Here is a 19656-nt window from a genome sequence, read left to right on the forward strand (position 1 = left end):
TTCTGTTATAACAGCCCTAACCCAGTCCATTCTGTTATAACAGCCCTAACCCAGTCCATTCTGTTATAACAACCCAGTCCATTCTGTTATAACAGCCCTAACCCAGTCCATTCTGTTATAACAGCCCTAACCCAGTCCATTCTGTTATAACAGCCCTAACCCAGTCCATTCTGTTATAACAACCCTGTCCATTCTGTTATAACAGCCCTAACCCAGTCCATTATGTTATAACAGCCCTAACCCAGTCCATTCTGTTATAACAGCCCTAACCCAGTCCATTCTGTTATAACAGCCCTAACCCAGTCCATTCTGTTATAACAACCCAGTCCATTCTGTTATAACAGCCCTAACCCAGTCCATTCTGTTATAACAGCCCTAACCCAGTCCATTCTGTTATAACAACCCTAACCCAGTCCATTCTGTTATAACAGCCCTAACCCAGTCCATTCTGTTATAACAACCCAGTCCATTCTGTTATAACAGCCCTAACCCAGTCCATTCTGTTATAACAGCCCTAACCCAGTCCATTCTGTTATAACAGCCCTAACCCAGTCCATTCTGTTATAACAACCCAGTCCATTCTGTTATAACAACCCAGTCCATTCTGTTATAACAGCCCTAACCCAGTCCATTCTGTTATAACAGCCCTAACCCAGTCCATTCTGTTATAACAACTCCAACCCAGTCCATTCTGTTATAACAGCCCCAACCCAGTCCATTCTGTTATAACAGCCCTAACCCAGTCCATTCTGTTATAACAGCCCTAACCCAGTCCATTCTGTTATAACAACCCAGTCCATTCTGTTATAACAGCCCTAACCCAGTCCATTCTGTTATAACAGCCCTAACCCAGTCCATTCTGTTATAACAGCCCTAACCCAGTCCATTCTGTTATAACAGCCCTAACCCAGTCCATTCTGTTATAACAGCCCTAACCCAGTCCATTCTGTTATAACAGCCCTAACCCAGTCCATTCTGTTATAACAGCCCTAACCCAGTCCATTCTGTTATAACAACCCAGTCCATTCTGTTATAACAACCCAGTCCATTCTGTTATAACAACCCAGTCCATTCTGTTATAACAGCCCTAACCCAGTCCATTCTGTTATAACAGCCCTAACCCAGTCCATTCTGTTATAACAACCCAGTCCATTCTGTTATAACAACCCTAACCCAGTCCATTCTGTTATAACAGCCCAGTCCATTCTGTTATAACAGCCCTAACCCAGTCCATTCTGTTATAAAAGCCCTAACCCAGTCCATTCTGTTATAACAGCCCTAACCCAGTCCATTCTGTCATAACAACCCAGTCCATTCTGTTATAACAGACCTAACCCAGTCCATTCTGTTATAACAGCCCTAACCCAGTGCATTCTGTTATAACAACCCAGTCCATTCTGTTATAACAGCCCTAACCCAGTCCATTCTGTTATAACAGCCCTAACCCAGTCCATTCTGTTACAACAACCCAGTCCATTCTGTTATAACCACCCTAACCCAGTCCATTCTGTTATAACAGCCCAGTCCATTCTGTTATAACAACCCAGTCCATTCTGTTATAACAGCCCAGTCCATTCTGTTATAACAACCCAGTCCATTCTGTTATAACAGCCCAGTCCATTCTGTTATAACAACCCTAACCCAGTCCATTCTGTTATAACAGCCCTAACCCAGTCCATTCTGTTATAACAGCCCTAACCCAGTCCATTCTGTTATAACAACCCAGTCCATTCTGTTATAACAACCCAGTCCATTCTGTTATAACAGCCCTAACCCAGTCCATTCTGTTATAACAGCCCTAACCCAGTCCATTCTGTTATAACAGCCCTAACCCAGTCCATTCTGTTATAACAGCCCTCACCCAGTCCATTCTGTTATAACAACCCAGTCCATTCTGTTATAACAGCCCTAACCCAGTCCATTCTGTTATAACAGCCCTAACCCAGTCCATTCTGTTATAACAGCCCTAACCCAGTCCATTCTGTTATAACAGCCCTAACCCAGTCCATTCTGTTATAACAACCCAGTCCATTCTGTTATAACAACCCAGTCCATTCTGTTATAACAACCCAGTCCATTCTGTTATAACAGCCCTAACCCAGTCCATTCTGTTATAACAGCCCTAACCCAGTCCATTCTGTTATAACAACCCTAACCCAGTCCATTCTGTTATAACAGCCCTAACCCAGTCCATTCTGTTATAACAGCCCTAACCCAGTCCATTCTGTTATAACAACCCAGTCCATTCTGTTATAACAGCCCTAACCCAGTCCATTCTGTTATAACAACCCCAACCCAGTCCATTCTGTTATAACAGCCCTAACCCAGTCCATTCTGTTATAACAACCCAGTCCATTATGTTATAACAACCCTAACCCAGTCCATTCTGTTATAACAGCCCTAACCCAGTCCATTCTGTTATAACAACCCAGTCCATTCTGTTATAACAGCCCTAACCCAGTCCATTCTGTTATAACAACCCTAACCCAGTCCATTCTGTTATAACAGCCCTAACCCAGTCCATTCTGTTATAACAACCCAGTCCATTCTGTTATAACCACCCTAACCCAGTCCATTCTGTTATAACAACCCAGTCCATTCTGTTATAACAACCCAGTCCATTCTGTTATAACAACCCAGTCCATTCTGTTATAACAGCCCTAACCCAGTCCATTCTGTTATAACAGCCCTAACCCAGTCCATTCTGTTATAACAACCCAGTCCATTCTGTTATAACAGCCCTAACCCAGTCCATTCTGTTATAACAGCCCTAACCCAGTCCATTCTGTTATAACAGCCCTAACCCAGTCCATTCTGTTACAACAACCCAGTCCATTCTGTTATAACCACCCTAACCCAGTCCATTCTGTTATAACAGCCCAGTCCATTCTGTTATAACAGCCCCAACCCAGTCCATTCTGTTATAACAACCCAGTCCATTCTGTTATAACAGCCCAGTCCATTCTGTTATAACAGCCCCAGCCCAGTCCATTCTGTTATAACAACCCTAACCCAGTCCATTCTGTTATAACAGCCCTAACCCAGTCCATTCTGTTATAACAGCCCTAACCCAGTCCATTCTGTTATAACAACCCAGTCCATTCTGTTATAACAACCCAGTCCATTCTGTTATAACAGCCCTAACCCAGTCCATTCTGTTATAACAGCCCTAACCCAGTCCATTCTGTTATAACAGCCCCAACCCAGTCCATTCTGTTATAACAGCCCTAACCCAGTCCATTCTGTTATAACCGCCCTAACCCAGTACATTCTGTTATAACAGCCCTAACCCAGTCCATTCTGTTATAACAACCCAGTCCATTCTGTTATAACAGCCCTAACCCAGTCCATTCTGTTATAACAACCCAGTCCATTCTGTTATAACCACCCTAACCCAGTCCATTCTGTTATAACCACCCTAACCCAGTCCATTCTGTTATAACAGCCCTAACCCAGTCCATTCTGTTATAACCACCCTAACCCAGTCCATTCTGTTATAACAGCCCTAACCCAGTCCATTCTGTTATAACAGCCCTAACCCAGTCCATTCTGTTATAACAGACCTAACCCAGTCCATTCTGTTATAACAGCCCTAACCCAGTCCATTCTGTTATAACAGCCCAGTCCATTCTGTTATAACAGCCCTAACCCAGTCCATTCTGTTATAACAGCCCTCACCCAGTCCATTCTGTCATAACCACCCTAACCCAGTCCATTCTGTTATAACAGCCCTAACCCAGTCCATTCTGTTATAACAACCCAGTCCATTCTGTTATAACAGCCCTAACCCAGTCCATTCTGTTATAACAGCCCTAACCCAGTCCATTCTGTTATAACAGCCCTCACCCAGTCCATTCTGTTATAACAGCCCTAACCCAGTCCATTCTGTTATAACAGCCCTAACCCAGTCCATTCTGTTATAACAGCCCTAACCCAGTCCATTCTGTTATAAAAGCCCCAACCCAGGGTCGGACCTCTGTTCCATTCTGTTATAACTGTTTGGGGCGGCAGGGTAGACCAGAGTGTTGGACTAGTAACCGAAAGGTTGCAAGGTCAAATCCCCGAGCTGACAAGGTAAACAATCTGTCCTTCTGCCCCTGAACAAGGCAGTTAACCCGCTGTTCCCCGGTAGGCCTTCATTGAAAATAAGAATTTGTTCTTAACTGACTTGCCTACTTAAATTAAGATTAAATAAAAAAAATACAAATAACGGAACAGAGTAAAGACAGCAGTAGCACCTAAAGACAGTGACGGATTTCATTAGAATTTGTAGGTCCCAAAGCTGGAAATCTTAACGGTGAAACTGCCACGTCCGTTTGGGATATTACAACAATCAGGAAGTCACTGTAAACAACCCCCCCCCCCCCCCCCCTCTGACATCATTGAACAGATGATGCACAACGCTCCTTTGTCAACAAAACAAAAACAGCCGTGGGGCGGACAGTGGCACTGTTTCCCCTTCTGCGGATTCCATCTTTAAAAGAAGTACAACTTATTAAGGCGTCGTAAAGCATACATTAAGGCTTCATAAAGCATACATTAATGCTTCATAAAGCATACATTAAGGCTTCATAAAGCATACATTAATGCTTCATAAAGCATACATTAAGGCTTCAATAAGCATACATTAAGGCCTCATAAAGCATACATTAATGCTTCATAAAGCATACATTAAGGCTTCATAAAGCATACATTAAGGCCTCATAAAGCATACATTAAGGCGTCGTAAAGCATACATTAAGGCTTCATAAAGCATACATTAATGCTTCATAAAGCATACATTAAGGCTTCATAAAGCATACATTAAGGCCTCATAAAGCATACATTAATGCTTCATAAAGCATACATTAATGCTTCATAAAGCATACATTAATGCTTCATAAAGCATACATTAAGGCTTCATAAAGCATACATTAAGGCGTCGTAAAGCATACATTAAGGCTTCATAAAGCATACATTAATGCTTCATAAAGCATACATTAAGGCTTCATAAAGCATACATTAAGGCCTCATAAAGCATACATTAATGCTTCATAAAGCATACATTAATGCTTCATAAAGCATACATTAATGCTTCATAAAGCATACATTAAGGCTTCATAAAGCATACATTAATGCTTCATAAAGCATACATTAATGCTTCATAAAGCATACATTAAGGCTTCATAAAGCATACATTAAGGCCTCAAAGCATACATTACAACATTACAGTAGGCTTTATAAAGTCTACATTAAGGCTTTATAAAGCATACATTAAGGCTTTATAAAGCATACATTAAGGCCTCAAAGCATACATTACAATATTACAGTAGGCTTTATAAAGTCTACAGTGAGGCTTTATAAAGCACACGTTAAGTCCTCATAACGCATACATTAAGACTTTATAAAGCATACATTAAGGCCTCAAAGCAAACATTAAGGCTTTATAAAGCATACATTAAGGCTTCATAAAGCATACATTAATGCCTCATAAAACATACATTAAGGCTTCATAAAGCATACATTAATGCCTCATAAAGCATGCATTAATGCCTCATAAAGCATACATTAAGACTTTATAAAGCATACATTAATGCCTCATAAAGCATACATTAATGCCTCATAAAGCATACATTAATGCCTCATAAAGCATACATTAAGGCTTCATAAAGCATTCCTTGAGGCTTCCTAAGCACTTCATAAACGCTTCATAAAAACATCTAAAATCCTATGTCATAATCCATAAATGGTGCATAGTGTTATGTCACATTTGGCAATTCACCCTACAGTGGGAATGGTTATGTCACCCTTTATACACCCTTTATAGACACACACGGTACTCACGTCTGTTTCCATCCTCGTCAAACTCATCCATGTCCTCAGCCTGTGTGATCCAGTCCATGTATCCAGACAGATCCTCCTCCATCTGCTGCTTCTCTCTCAGCTTCTGGAAGTCCCCTCGCGCCTGGGCCTTCTCTCTCTCCTTGGAGAACTCTCTGTAGGATCATAACACATCATGTCAGGCACGTACGCACACACACACACGTGTACACACACACACACACACACACGTACACACACACTAATACACACACAGTAGAACACACACTCTAGTACACACACGTACTAATACACACGCAGTAGTACACACAAACTAGTGCACACACACACGTACTAATACACACACACGTACACACACACACGTACACACACACACGTACTAATACACACACACGTACACACACACACGTACACACACACACGTACTAATACACACGCAGTAGTACATACACACTAATACACACACATACTAATACACACACGTACTAATACACACACGCAGTAGTAAACACACTCTAGTACACACACGTACTAATACACACACGTACACACACACACACGTACTAATACACACACGTACTAATAAACACGCAGTAGTAAATACACACGTACTAATACACACACGCAGTAGTAAACACACTCTAGTACACACACATACTAATACACACACGTACACACACACATACTAATACACACGCAGTAGTACACACACACACACACTAATACACACACTCTAGTACACACACGTACACACACACACGCAGTAGTACACACAAACTAGTGCACACATACACACACTAGTGCACACGCAGTAGTACACACACTCTAGTACACACACACTAATACACACACGCAGTAGTACATACAAACTAGTGCACACGCGCTAGGACACACACTCTAGTACACACACGTACTAATACACACGCACTAGAACACACACACTAATACACACACAAATGTACACACAAATTAATACACACGCACTAGTACACACAAACTAGTGCACACACACTAATACACACAAACTAATACACACACACTAATACACACAAACTAATACACACACACTAATACACACACACTAATACACACACACACTAATACACACACTCTAAAACACACAAACTAATACACACACACTAGTACACACAAACTAGTGCACACGCACTAATACACAAACGAATACACACACACTAATACACACAAACTAATACACACACACTAATACACACACACTAATACACACACACTAATACACACACTCTAAAACACACAAACTAATACACACGCTCTAATACACACAAACTAGTACACACGCTCTAATACACACAAACTAGTACACACAAACTAGTACACACATCAGGCACACTCACACACTCACACACTCACACACACGGTCGTGATACTCACCCACTCAACACACCCAAAACCAGGTTGAGGACGAAGAATGAGCCAAAGACCACCAGACTGACAAAGTAAACCCAGGGCATCTCAAACCCGATGGCATCATTCATCTAGTGGAAGAAGAAGAAGAATTTGGAGAAACAGAAAATAAACAGATGGATGAACAGAGAATATACATATGGATAAACAGAGGTATATACAGTTGGATAAACAGAGGTATATACAGATGGATGAACAGAGAATATACATATGGATAAACAGAGGTATATACAGATGGATAAACAGAGAAGATACAGATGGAGGAACAGAGAAGATACAGAGAAGATACAGATGGAAGAACAGACGGATGAACAGAGGTATATACAGATGGAGGAACAGAGAAGATACAGAGAAGATACAGATGGAAGAACAGAGAATATACATATGGATAAACAGAGGTATATACAGTTGGATAAACAGAGGTATATACAGATGGATGAACAGAGAATATACATATGGATAAACAGAGGTATATACAGATGGATAAACAGAGAAGATACAGATGGAGGAACAGAGAAGATACAGAGAAGATACAGATGGAAGAACAGACGGATGAACAGAGGTATATACAGATGGAGGAACAGAGAAGATACAGAGAAGATACAGAGAAGATACAGATGGAAGAACAGATGGATGAACAGAGAATATACATATGGATAAACAGAGGTATATACAGATGGATGAACAGAGAATATACATATGGATAAACAGAGGTATATACAGATGGATGAACAGAGAATATACATATGGATAAACAGAGGTATATACAGATGGATGAACAGAGAATATACATATGGATAAACAGAGGTATATACAGATGGATAAACAGAGAAGATACAGATGGAGGAACAGAGAAGATACAGAGAAGATACAGATGGAAGAACAGACGGATGAACAGAGAATATACATATGGATAAACAGAGGTATATACAGATGGATGAACAGCGAAGATACATATGGATAAACAGAGGTATATACAGATGGATGAACAGAGAAGATACAGTGGAGGAACAGATGGAGAAACAGAGAAGATACAGATGGAGAAACAGAGAAGATACAGTTGGATAAACAGAGGTATATACAGATGGATGAACAGAGAAGATACAGTGGAGGAACAGATGGAGAAACAGAGAAGATACAGATGGATAAACCGAGGTATATACAGATGGATAAACAGAGAAGATACAGATGGAGAAACAAAGATATATACAGATGGAGAAACAAAGATATATACAGATGGATAAACAGAGAAGATACAGATGGAGAAACAGATGGAGAAACAGAGAAGATACAGATGGATAAAAATAAATAGATACAGATGGAAGAACAGAGAAGAAACAGATGGAGATACAGAGGGAGAAAAAGACAATATACAGATGGATAAACAGAGATAGATACAGATGGAGAAACAGAGAACATACAGATGGAGAAACAGAGGTATATACAGATGGAGAAACAGATGGAGAAACAGAGAAGATACAGATGGATAAAAATAAATAGATACAGATGGAAGAACAGATGGAGAATCAGAGAAGATACAGATGGAGAAACAGAGAAGAAACAGATGGAGATACAGAGGGAGAAAAATACAACATACAGATGGATAAACAGAGATAGATACAGATGGATAAACAGAGAAGAAACAGATGGAGAAACAGAGATAGATACAGTTAATAAAGAGAGGGAAAACAGAGAATATACAGATGGAGGAACAGAGAAGATACAAACCGAGAAACAGAGAAGATACAGATGGAGAAAAGAGAGGGAAAACAGAGAAGATACAGATGGATAAAAAATAAATAGATACAGATGGAGATACAGAGAAGATACAGATGGAGGAACAGATGGAGAAACAGAGAAGATACAGATGGAGACACTAGAAAAAAAACTAAAGAAAGACATATACTCAAAGTAATACAGTGATGTAGCTATCACAGTAGAGTAGCGTAGACTACAGCAGAGTAAAACAGAATACGGTACAGTAGAGTAGATTACAGTAGAGTACAATAGAATACAGTACAGTAGAGTAGATTACAGTAGAGTACAATAGAATACAGTACAGTAGAGTAGATTACAGTACAGTACAATAGAATACGGTACAGTAGAGTAGATTACAGTAGACTACAATAGAATACAGTACAGTAGAGTAGATTACTGTACAGTACAATAGAATACGGTACAGTAGAGTAGATTACAGTAGAGTACAATAGAATACAGTACAGTAGAGTAGATTACAGTAGAGTACAATAGAATACAGTACAGTAGAGTAGATTACAGTACAGTACAATAGAATACGGTACAGTAGAGTAGATTACAGTACAGTACAATAGAATACAGTACAGTAGAGTAGATTACAGTAGATTACAATAGAATACAGTACATTAGAGTAGACTACAGTACAGTACAATAGAATACGGTACAGTAGAGTAGATTACAGTAGAGTACAATAGAATACAGTACAGTAGAGTAGACTACAGTACAGTACAATATAATACGGTACAGTAGAGTAGATTACAGTAGAGTACAATATAATACAGTACAGTACAGTAGATTAGAGTACAGTACAATAGAATACGGTACAGTAGAGTAGATTACAGTACAGTACAATAGAATACAGTACAGTAGAGTAGATTACAGTACAGTACAATAGAATACAGTACAGTAGAGTAGATTATAGTACAGTACAATAGAATACAGTACAGTAGAGTAGATTACAGTACAGTACAATAGAATACAGTACAGTAGAGTAGATTACAGTACAGTACAATAGAATACAGTACAGTAGAGTAGATTACAGTAGAGTACGGTAAAGTAGTGTAGAATAATGTAGAGTACAGTAAAGTAGAGTACAGCAATTACTTTTACAATAGTACCAGATATGTTGTCTTACGAAATGCTGATTGTTGGCCTGTTAAGGTTATATATACAGTTGAAGTCGGAAGTTTACATACACCTTAGCCAAATACATTTAAACTCAGTTTTTCACAATTCCTGACATTTAATCCTAGTAAAAAGTCCCTGTTTTAGGTCAGTTAGGATCACCACTTTATTTTAAGAATGTGAAATGTCAGAATAATAGTAGAGAGAATGATTTATTTCAGCTTTTATTTCTTTCATCACATTCCCAGTGGGTCAGAACAGTTGTTTCATCAGACAAGAGGACACATCATTTTCTGGAATTTTCCAAGCTGTACATTTGAGTTCTTACCCAGTAGAATACAGGATCATTCTTACCCAGTAGAGTACAGTAGAGTCCTTACCCAGTAGAGTACAGTACAATTCTTACCCAGTAGAGTACAGTATAATTCTTACCCAGTAGAGTACAGTAGAGTCGTTACCCAGTAGAGTACAGTAGAGTCCTTACCCATTAGAGTACAGTAGAGTCCTTACCCAGTAGAGTACAGTATAATTATTACCCACAGTAGAGTCGTTACCCAGTAGAGTACAGTAGAGTCCTTACCCAGTAGAGTACAGTAGAGTCGTTACCCATTAGAGTACAGTATAATTCTTACCCAGTAGAGTACAGTAGAGTCGTTACCCAGTAGAGTACAGTAGAGTCCTTACCCATTAGAGTACAGTATAATTCTTACCCACAGTAGAGTCGTTACCCAGTAGAGTACAGTAGAGTCCTTACCCAGTAGAGTACAGTAGAGTCGTTACCCTGTAGAGTACAGTATAATTCTTACCGAGTAGAGTACAGTAGAGTCGTTACCCAGTAGAGTACAGTAGAGTCGTTACCCAGTAGAGTACAGTAGAGTCCTTACCCAGTAGAGTACAGTAGAGTCCTTACCCAGTAGAGTACAGTAGAGTCGTTACCCAGTAGAGTACAGTAGAGTCCTTACCCAGTAGAGTACAGTAGAGTCGTTACCCAGTAGAGTACAGTAGAGTCGTTACCCAGTAGAGTACAGTAGAGTCCTTACCCAGTAGAGTACAGTAGAGTCCTTACCCAGCAGAGTACAGTAGAGTCCTTACCCAGTAGAGTACAGTAGAGTCCTTACCCAGTAGAGTACAGTAGAGTCCTTACCCAGTAGAGTACAGTATAATTCTTACCCAGTAGAGTACAGTAGATTCCTTACCCAGTAGAGTACAGTAGAGTCCTTACCCAGTAGAGTACAGTAGAGTCCTTACCCAGTAGAGTACAGTAGAGTCGTTACCCAGTAGAGTACAGTAGAGTCCTTACCCAGTAGAGTACAGTAGAGTCCTTACCCAGTAGAGTACAGTAGAGTCCTTACCCAGTAGAGTACAGTAGAGTCCTTACCCATTAGAGTACAGTAGAGTCCTTACCCAGTAGAGTACAGTATAATTATTACCCACAGTAGAGTCGTTACCCAGTAGAGTACAGTAGAGTCCTTACCCAGTAGAGTACAGTAGAGTCGTTACCCATTAGAGTACAGTATAATTCTTACCCAGTAGAGTACAGTAGAGTCGTTACCCAGTAGAGTACAGTAGAGTCCTTACCCATTAGAGTACAGTATAATTCTTACCCACAGTAGAGTCGTTACCCAGTAGAGTACAGTAGAGTCCTTACCCAGTAGAGTACAGTAGAGTCGTTACCTTGTAGAGTACAGTATAATTCTTACCGAGTAGAGTACAGTAGAGTCGTTACCCAGTAGAGTACAGTAGAGTCGTTACCCAGTAGAGTACAGTAGAGTCCTTACCCAGTAGAGTACAGTAGAGTCCTTACCCAGTAGAGTACAGTAGAGTCGTTACCCAGTAGAGTACAGTAGAGTCCTTACCCAGTAGAGTACAGTAGAGTCGTTACCCAGTAGAGTACAGTAGAGTCGTTACCCAGTAGAGTACAGTAGAGTCCTTACCCAGTAGAGTACAGTAGAGTCCTTACCCAGCAGAGTACAGTAGAGTCCTTACCCAGTAGAGTACAGTAGAGTCCTTACCCAGTAGAGTACAGTAGAGTCCTTACCCAGTAGAGTACAGTATAATTCTTACCCAGTAGAGTACAGTAGATTCCTTACCCAGTAGAGTACAGTAGAGTCCTTACCCAGTAGAGTACAGTAGAGTCCTTACCCAGTAGAGTACAGTAGAGTCGTTACCCAGTAGAGTACAGTAGAGTCCTTACCCAGTAGAGTACAGTAGAGTCCTTACCCAGTAGAGTACAGTAGAGTCCTTACCCAGTAGAGTACAGTAGAGTCGTTACCCAGTAGAGTACAGTAGAGTCGTTACCCAGTAGAGTACAGTAGAGTCGTTACCCAGTAGAGTCCTTACCCAGTAGAGTACAGTAGAGTCCTTACCCAGTAGAGTACAGTAGAGTCCTTACCCAGTAGAGTACAGTAGAGTCGTTACCCAGTAGAGTACAGTAGAGTCGTTACCCAGTAGAGTACAGTAGAGTCCTTACCCAGTAGAGTACAGTAGAGTCCTTACCCAGTAGAGTCCTTACCCAGTAGAGTACAGTAGAGTCCTTACCCAGTAGAGTCCTTACCCAGTAGAGGACGTCGGTCCACCCCTCCATAGTGATACACTGGAACACCGTCAGCATAGCGAAGAAGAAATTGTCAAAGTTGGTGATTCCTCCGTTGGGTCCAGCCCACTTTCCTCGACACTCAGACCCGTTCACTACACACTGACGGCCGTGACCCGCAAATGCACAGGGCACAGGGTCATCCTCTGCATAGTTATCTGGAGGAGAGAGTGGGGGAGAGAGGGAGAGAGTGAGAGAGAGAGAGAGAGAGAGAGAGAGAGAGAGAGAGAGAGGGAGAGAGGGAGAGAGAGAGAGAGAGAGAGAGAGAGAGAGAGAGATCGGGAGAGACAAAGAGAGAGAGAGAGAGAGAGAGATCGGGAGAGACAAAGAGAGAGGGAGAGAGAGAGAGAGAGAGAGAGAGAGAGAGAGAGAGAGAGAGAGAGAGAGAGAGAGAGAGAGAGAGAGAGAGAGAGAGAGAAAGAGAGAGGGGGAGAGAAAGAAAGATAGAGAGAGAGGGAGAGAAAGAGAGGGAGAGATCGGGAGAGACAAAGAGAGAGGGGGAGAGAGAGAGAGGTAGAGCGAGAGAGAGAGAGAGAGAGGGGGAGAGAGAGACAAAGAGAGAGGGGGGGAGAGAGAGAGAGAGAGAGTGAGGGGGAGAGAGAGGGACATACAATTCTGATCTCCACAACAATATACAAGTGCTCTCTCCACAGATATATGTTCTGGACGTGGTAGCAAGACTGCTATCGTAGAATAATCCCCAGCTCTACAATTTCACCTGTCTGCGTGTGTGTGTGTGTGTGTGTGTGTGTCTCTGTGTGTGTGTGTGTGTGTGTGTGTGTGTGTGTGTGTGTGTGTGTCTCTGTGTGTGTGTGTGTGTGTGTGTGTGTGTGTGTGTGTGTGTGTGTCTGTGTGTGTGTGTGTGTGTGTGTGTGTGTGTGTGTGTGTGTGTGTGTGTGTGTGTGTGTGTGTGTGTGTGTGTGTGTGTGTGTGTGTGTGATGTCCCCTGTCTACCTGTGCCGATGTAATAGCAGGATTTATGCATCCGTCCGATGAACAGCTCCAGGCCGATGATGGCATAGATGATGATGACGAACAGGACCAGCAGGGCGATGTGGAGCAGAGGCAGCATGGCCTTCATGATGGAGTTCAATACGATCTGAAGACCTGAAGACACACAGTACACTGGTCAGCACACTGGTCAGTATACTGGTCAACACACTGGTCAACACACTGGTCAGTAGACTGGTCAACACACTGGTCAACACACTGGTCAACACACTGGTCAGTAGACTGGTCAACACACTGGTCAACACACTGGTCAACACACTGGTCAACACACTGGTCAGTATACTGGTCAACACACTGGTCAACACACTGGTCAACACACTGGTCAGTATACTGGTCAACACACTGGTCAGCACACTGGTCAGTATACTGGTCAACACACTGGTCAACACACTGGTCAGTAGACTGGTCAACACACTGGTCAACACACTGGTCAGTAGACTGGTCAACACACTGGTCAACACACTGGTCAACACACTGGTCAGTAGACTGGTCAACACACTGGTCAACACACTGGTCAGTAGACTGGTCAACACACTGGTCAACACACTGGTCAGTAGACCGGTCAACACACTGGTCAACACACTGGTCAACACACTGGTCAGTATACTGGTCAACACACTGGTCAACACACTGGTCAGTAGACTGGTCAACACACTGGTCAACACACTGGTCAGCACACTGGTCAGTATACTGGTCAACACACTGGTCAACACACTGGTCAGTAGACTGGTCAACACACTGGTCAACACACTGGTCAACACACTGGTCAGTAGACTGGTCAACACACTGGTCAACACACTGGTCAGTAGACTGGTCAACACACTGGTCAACACACTGGTCAGTAGACCGGTCAACACACTGGTCAACACACTGGTCAGTATACTGGTCAACACACTGGTCAGTAGACTGGTCAACACACTGGTCAACACACTGGTCAACACACTGGTCAGTATACTGGTCAACACACTGGTCAACACACTGGTCAGTAGACTGGTCAACACACTGGTCAACACACTGGTCAACACACTGGTCAGTATACTGGTCAACACACTGGTCAGTAGACTGGTCAACACACTGGTCAACACACTGGTCAACACACTGGTCAGTATACTGGTCAGCACACTGGTCAACACACTGGTCAACACACTGGTCAACACACTGGTCAGTATACTGGTCAACACACTGGTCAGTAGACTGGTCAGTATAATGGTCAACACACTGGTCAGTAGACTGGTCAACACACTGGACAATAGACTGGTCAACACACTGGTCAGTATACTGGTCAACACACTGGTCAACACACTGGTCAGTAGACTGGTCAACACACTGGTCAGTAGACTGGTCAACACACTGGTCAACACACTGGTCAACACACTGGTCAGTATACTGGTCAGTATACTGGTCAACACACTGGTCAGTTACTGGTCAACACACTGGTCAACACACTGGTCAACACACTGGTCAGTAGACTGGTCAGTAGACTGGTCAACACACTGGTCAGTAGACTGGTCAGTAGACTGGTCAACACACTGGTCAGTAGACTGGTCAACACACTGGTCAACACACTGGTCAACACACTGGTCAGTATACTGGTCAACACACTGGTCAGTAAACTGGTCAACACACTGGTCAACACACTGGTCAGTATACTGGTCAACACACTGGTCAGTATACTGGTCAACACACTGGTCAGTAAACTGGTCAACACACTGGTCAGTATACTGGTCAACACACTGGTCAGTATACTGGTCAACACACTGGTCAACACACTGGTCAGTAGACTGGTCAACACACTGGTCAACACACTGGTCAACACACTGGTCAGTATACTGGTCAGTATACTGGTCAACACACTGGTCAGTTACTGGTCAACACACTGGTCAACACACTGGTCAACACACTGGTCAGTAGACTGGTCAACACACTGGTCAGTAGACTGGTCAGTAGACTGGTCAACACACTGGTCAGTAGACTGGTCAGTAGACTGGTCAACACACTGGTCAGTAGACTTGTCAGTAGACTGGTCAACACACTGGTCAGTAGACTGGTCAACACACTAGTCAACACACTGGTCAACACACTGGTCAGTAGACTGGTCAACCATATATATCCTCTCTACGTGTGTCTGTCATCACCTCCTGAACCTCTCTACGCGTGTCTGTCATCACCTCCTGGTCCTCTCTACGAGTGTCTGTCATCACCTCCTGGTCCTCTCTACATGTGTCTGTCATCACCTCCTGGTCCTCTCTACGAGTGTCTGTCATCATCCCCTGGTCCTCTCTACATGTGTCTGTCATCACCTCCTGGTCCTCTCTACGAGTGTCAGTCATCATCCCCTGGTCCTCTCTACATGTGTCTGTCATCACCTCCTGGTCCTCTCTACGAGTGTCTGTCATCACCTCCTGGTCCTCTCTACATGTGTCTGTCATCACCTCCTGGTCCTCTCTACGAGTGTCTGTCATCATCCCCTGGTCCTCTCTACATGTGTCTGTCATCACCTCCTGTTCCTCTCTACGTGTATCTGTCATCACCGTCTGGTCCTCTCTACATGTGTCTGTCATCACCTCCTGGTCCTCTCTACATGTGTCTGTCATCACCTCCTGGTCCTCTCTACGTGTATCTGTCATCACCGTCTGGTCCTCTCTACGTGTGTCTGTCATCACCGTCTGTTCCTCTCTACGTGTATCTGTCATCACCGTCTGGTCCTCTCTACGTGTATCTGTCATCACCGTCTGGTCCTCTCTACGTGTATCTGTCATCACCGTCTGGTCCTCTCTACGTGTATCTGTCATCACCGTCTGGTCCTCTCTACGTGTATCTGTCATCACCGTCTGGTCCTCTCTACGTGTATCTGTCATCACCGTCTGGTCCTCTCTACGTGTATCTGTCATCACCGTCTGGTCCTCTCTACGTGTATCTGTCATCACCGTCTGGTCCTCTCTACGTGTATCTGTCATCACCTCCTGTGTGTGTGTGTCATAGCGTGTGCGTGCGTGCATGCGTGCGTGTCCATGTGTGAGTGTCGTAGAGCCTGGTCCCTCTTAATGTTTATATAGCATGGCATGGCCTTAGGAGTGCAACATGAGTCAAGTTCTTGTGTGGGAACGAACAACAGCCAAGTCTCTGGGGGCTTTAGTTAGCAGTCAACCATGGAGAACAGAACCAACCACGCAACACAACTACAGTACAGAATAAAGACCAGATCCAACCACGCTACACAGAACTATACAGTCTTCCCTTCAGCTCCAGACAACTACACTACACAGAACTATACAGTCTTCCCTTCAGCTCCATACAACTACACAGAACTATATAGTCTTCCCTTCAGCTCCATACAACTACACAGAACTATACAGTCTTCCCTTCAGCTCCAGACAACTACACAGAACTATACAGTCCCTTCAGCTCCAGACAACTACACAGAACTATACAGTCCCTTCAGCTCCAGACAACTGCACAGAACTATATAGTCTTCCCTTCAGCTCCATACAACTACACAGAACTATACAGTCTTCCCTTCAGCTCCAGACAACTACACAGAACTATACAGTCCCTTCAGCTCCAGACAACTACACAGAACTATACAGTCCCTTCAGCTCCAGACAACTACACAGAACTATACAGTCTTCCCTTCAGCTCCAGACAACTACACAGAACTATGCAGTCTTCCCTTCAGCTCCAGACAACTGCACAGAACTATATAGTCCCTTCAGCTCCAGACAACTACACAGAACTATACAGCCTTCCCTTCAGCTCCATACAACTACACAGAACTATACAGTCTTCCCTTCAGTTCCATACAACTACACAGAACTATACAGTCTTCCCTTCAGCTCCATACAACTACACAGAACTATACAGTCCTCCCTTCAGCTCCATACAACTACACAGAACTATATAGTCCCTTCAGCTCCAGACAACTACACAGAACTATACAGCCTTCCCTTCAGCTCCATACAACTACACAGAACTATACAGTCTTCCCTTCAGCTCCATACAACTACACAGAACTATATAGTCCCGTCAGCTCCAGACAACTAAACTACACAGAACTATACAGTCTTCCCTTCAGCTCCAGACAACTACACAGAACGATATAGTCCCTTCAGCTCCATACAACTAAACTACACAGAACTATACAGTCTTCCCTTCAGCTCCAGACAACTACACAGAACTATATAGTCCCTTCAGCTCCAGACAACTAAACTACACAGAACTATACAGTCTTCCCTTCAGCTCCAGACAACTACACAGAACTATATAGTCCCTTCAGCTCCATACAACTACACAGAACTATACAGTCTTCCCTTCAGCTCCATACAACTACACAGAACTATATAGTCTTCCCTTCAGCTCCAGACAACTACACAGAACTATACAGTCTTCCCGTCAGCTCCAGACAACTACACAGAAGTGTACAGTCTTCCCGTCAGCTCCAGACAACTACACAGAAGTGTACAAGCCTGTGCTGGCGTTGCTGCCACAATGTGCTGAATCACAGACACTATTCCTAAAGATGATCTTCTTGGTTGGTGAACACAAACACAAACACGAGAATTTAAAGTATTTGGTCAGCTGCTTGATTACGTTGTAGATTCATACCTGTTAAGAGATTAAGAAATGCTAGAACGAGAAGCTCCACATCCCTAAAAGTTACGTACTGAATGTTCCCGTCCCCTTAAGACCCCCTTTGGGCTGCAGGGGCAGTATTGAGTAGCCTGGATAAAAGGTGCCCATTTCAAACGGCCTCGTACTCAATTCTTGCTCGTACAATATGCATATTATTATTACTATTGGATAGAAAACACTCTGTAGTTTCTAAAACCGTTTGAATTATATCTGTGAGTAAAACAGAACTCATTATGCAGCAAACTTCCTGACAGGAAGTGGAAAATCTGAAATCGATGCTCTGTTCTAGGGCCTGCCTATAAATGTGCTTGATATTTATTAGTATACATGCACTTCATACGCCTTCCACTAGATGTCAACAGGCAGTGAGAGAAGAAATGGAGTGTATAACATCATCTGAGGTCGAATAAAAGCTCTTGGCATGACGTGACCCCAATTTCCTGTTTTCTGGAGCGCGCGAGAAGGGACCTGGTATTGCCTTCTGTAAAGCTGTCGTTATAGACGACTAATATCTCCGGCTTTGATTTTATTTGATAAATGTGACAATATCATCGTAAAGTATGTTTTTTCAATATAGTTTTATTAGATTATTGAAATTTTTTCGGGACGTTAGGCGTGTTGCTTTGTCTGCGTATGTTCAGGAAAGAGAGCTTCGCGCCACTTTGCTAGCTTTCCGTGCTAATTGACTGGAGAAGAGGACATTCTAAATCCAAACAACGATTGTTCTGGACAAAGGACCCCTTGTACAACATTCTGATGGAAGATCATCAAAAGTAGGACCCATTTTATGATGCTATTTCATATATCTGTCGAACATGTGTACTATTAGGTAGCGCCCAGATTTTGGGCACACTCTCGCCATAACGTAAACTGCATGTCGTAATGAAGTTATTTTTAGAATTCTAACACGGCGATTGCATTAAGAACTAGTGTATCTATCATTTCCTATACAACATGTATTTTTTTGTAATGTTTATGAATAGTTATTTGGTCAGAATAGGTGAGTGTCAGAAAAATATCCGGACGTTGTGGGAAAAAGATGCTACGTTAGCACAATGTATAACCACTGATTTCAGCTCTAAATATGCACATTTTCGAACAAAACATAAGTGTATGTATAACCTGATGTTATAGGACTGTCATCTGATGAAGCTTATCAAGGTTAGTCAAAAATTATATATATTTTGCTGGTTAGTTACGATCGCTAACTTTTGCTGCTGGTAAATGGCTTGTGTTTCTGGCTATTGTGGTAAGCTAATATAATGCTATATTGTGTTTTC

At 42.6% G+C, this 19656-nt stretch overlaps 1 protein-coding gene across 1 annotated transcript in view; it reads right to left on the minus strand.

The window, feature by feature from the left end:
- The window catches only part of LOC139557905 (voltage-dependent L-type calcium channel subunit alpha-1D-like), a 203165-nt gene that overhangs the window by 122626 nt on the left and 60883 nt on the right, over nucleotides 1-19656 (minus strand). Inside the window, exons 6-9 of the mRNA XM_071373234.1 lie at nucleotides 13691-13843; nucleotides 12698-12894; nucleotides 7231-7334; nucleotides 5824-5975 (exon numbers count right to left, since the gene is read on the minus strand). Of these exons, the coding sequence (XP_071229335.1) occupies nucleotides 5824-5975; nucleotides 7231-7334; nucleotides 12698-12894; nucleotides 13691-13843 (606 nt within the window). The remainder of the gene's footprint in view (nucleotides 1-5823; nucleotides 5976-7230; nucleotides 7335-12697; nucleotides 12895-13690; nucleotides 13844-19656) is intronic.

The sequence above is a fragment of the Salvelinus alpinus genome, chromosome 28 (assembly GCF_045679555.1).
Source record: "Salvelinus alpinus chromosome 28, SLU_Salpinus.1, whole genome shotgun sequence".
NCBI classification, from domain to species: domain Eukaryota; kingdom Metazoa; phylum Chordata; class Actinopteri; order Salmoniformes; family Salmonidae; genus Salvelinus; species Salvelinus alpinus.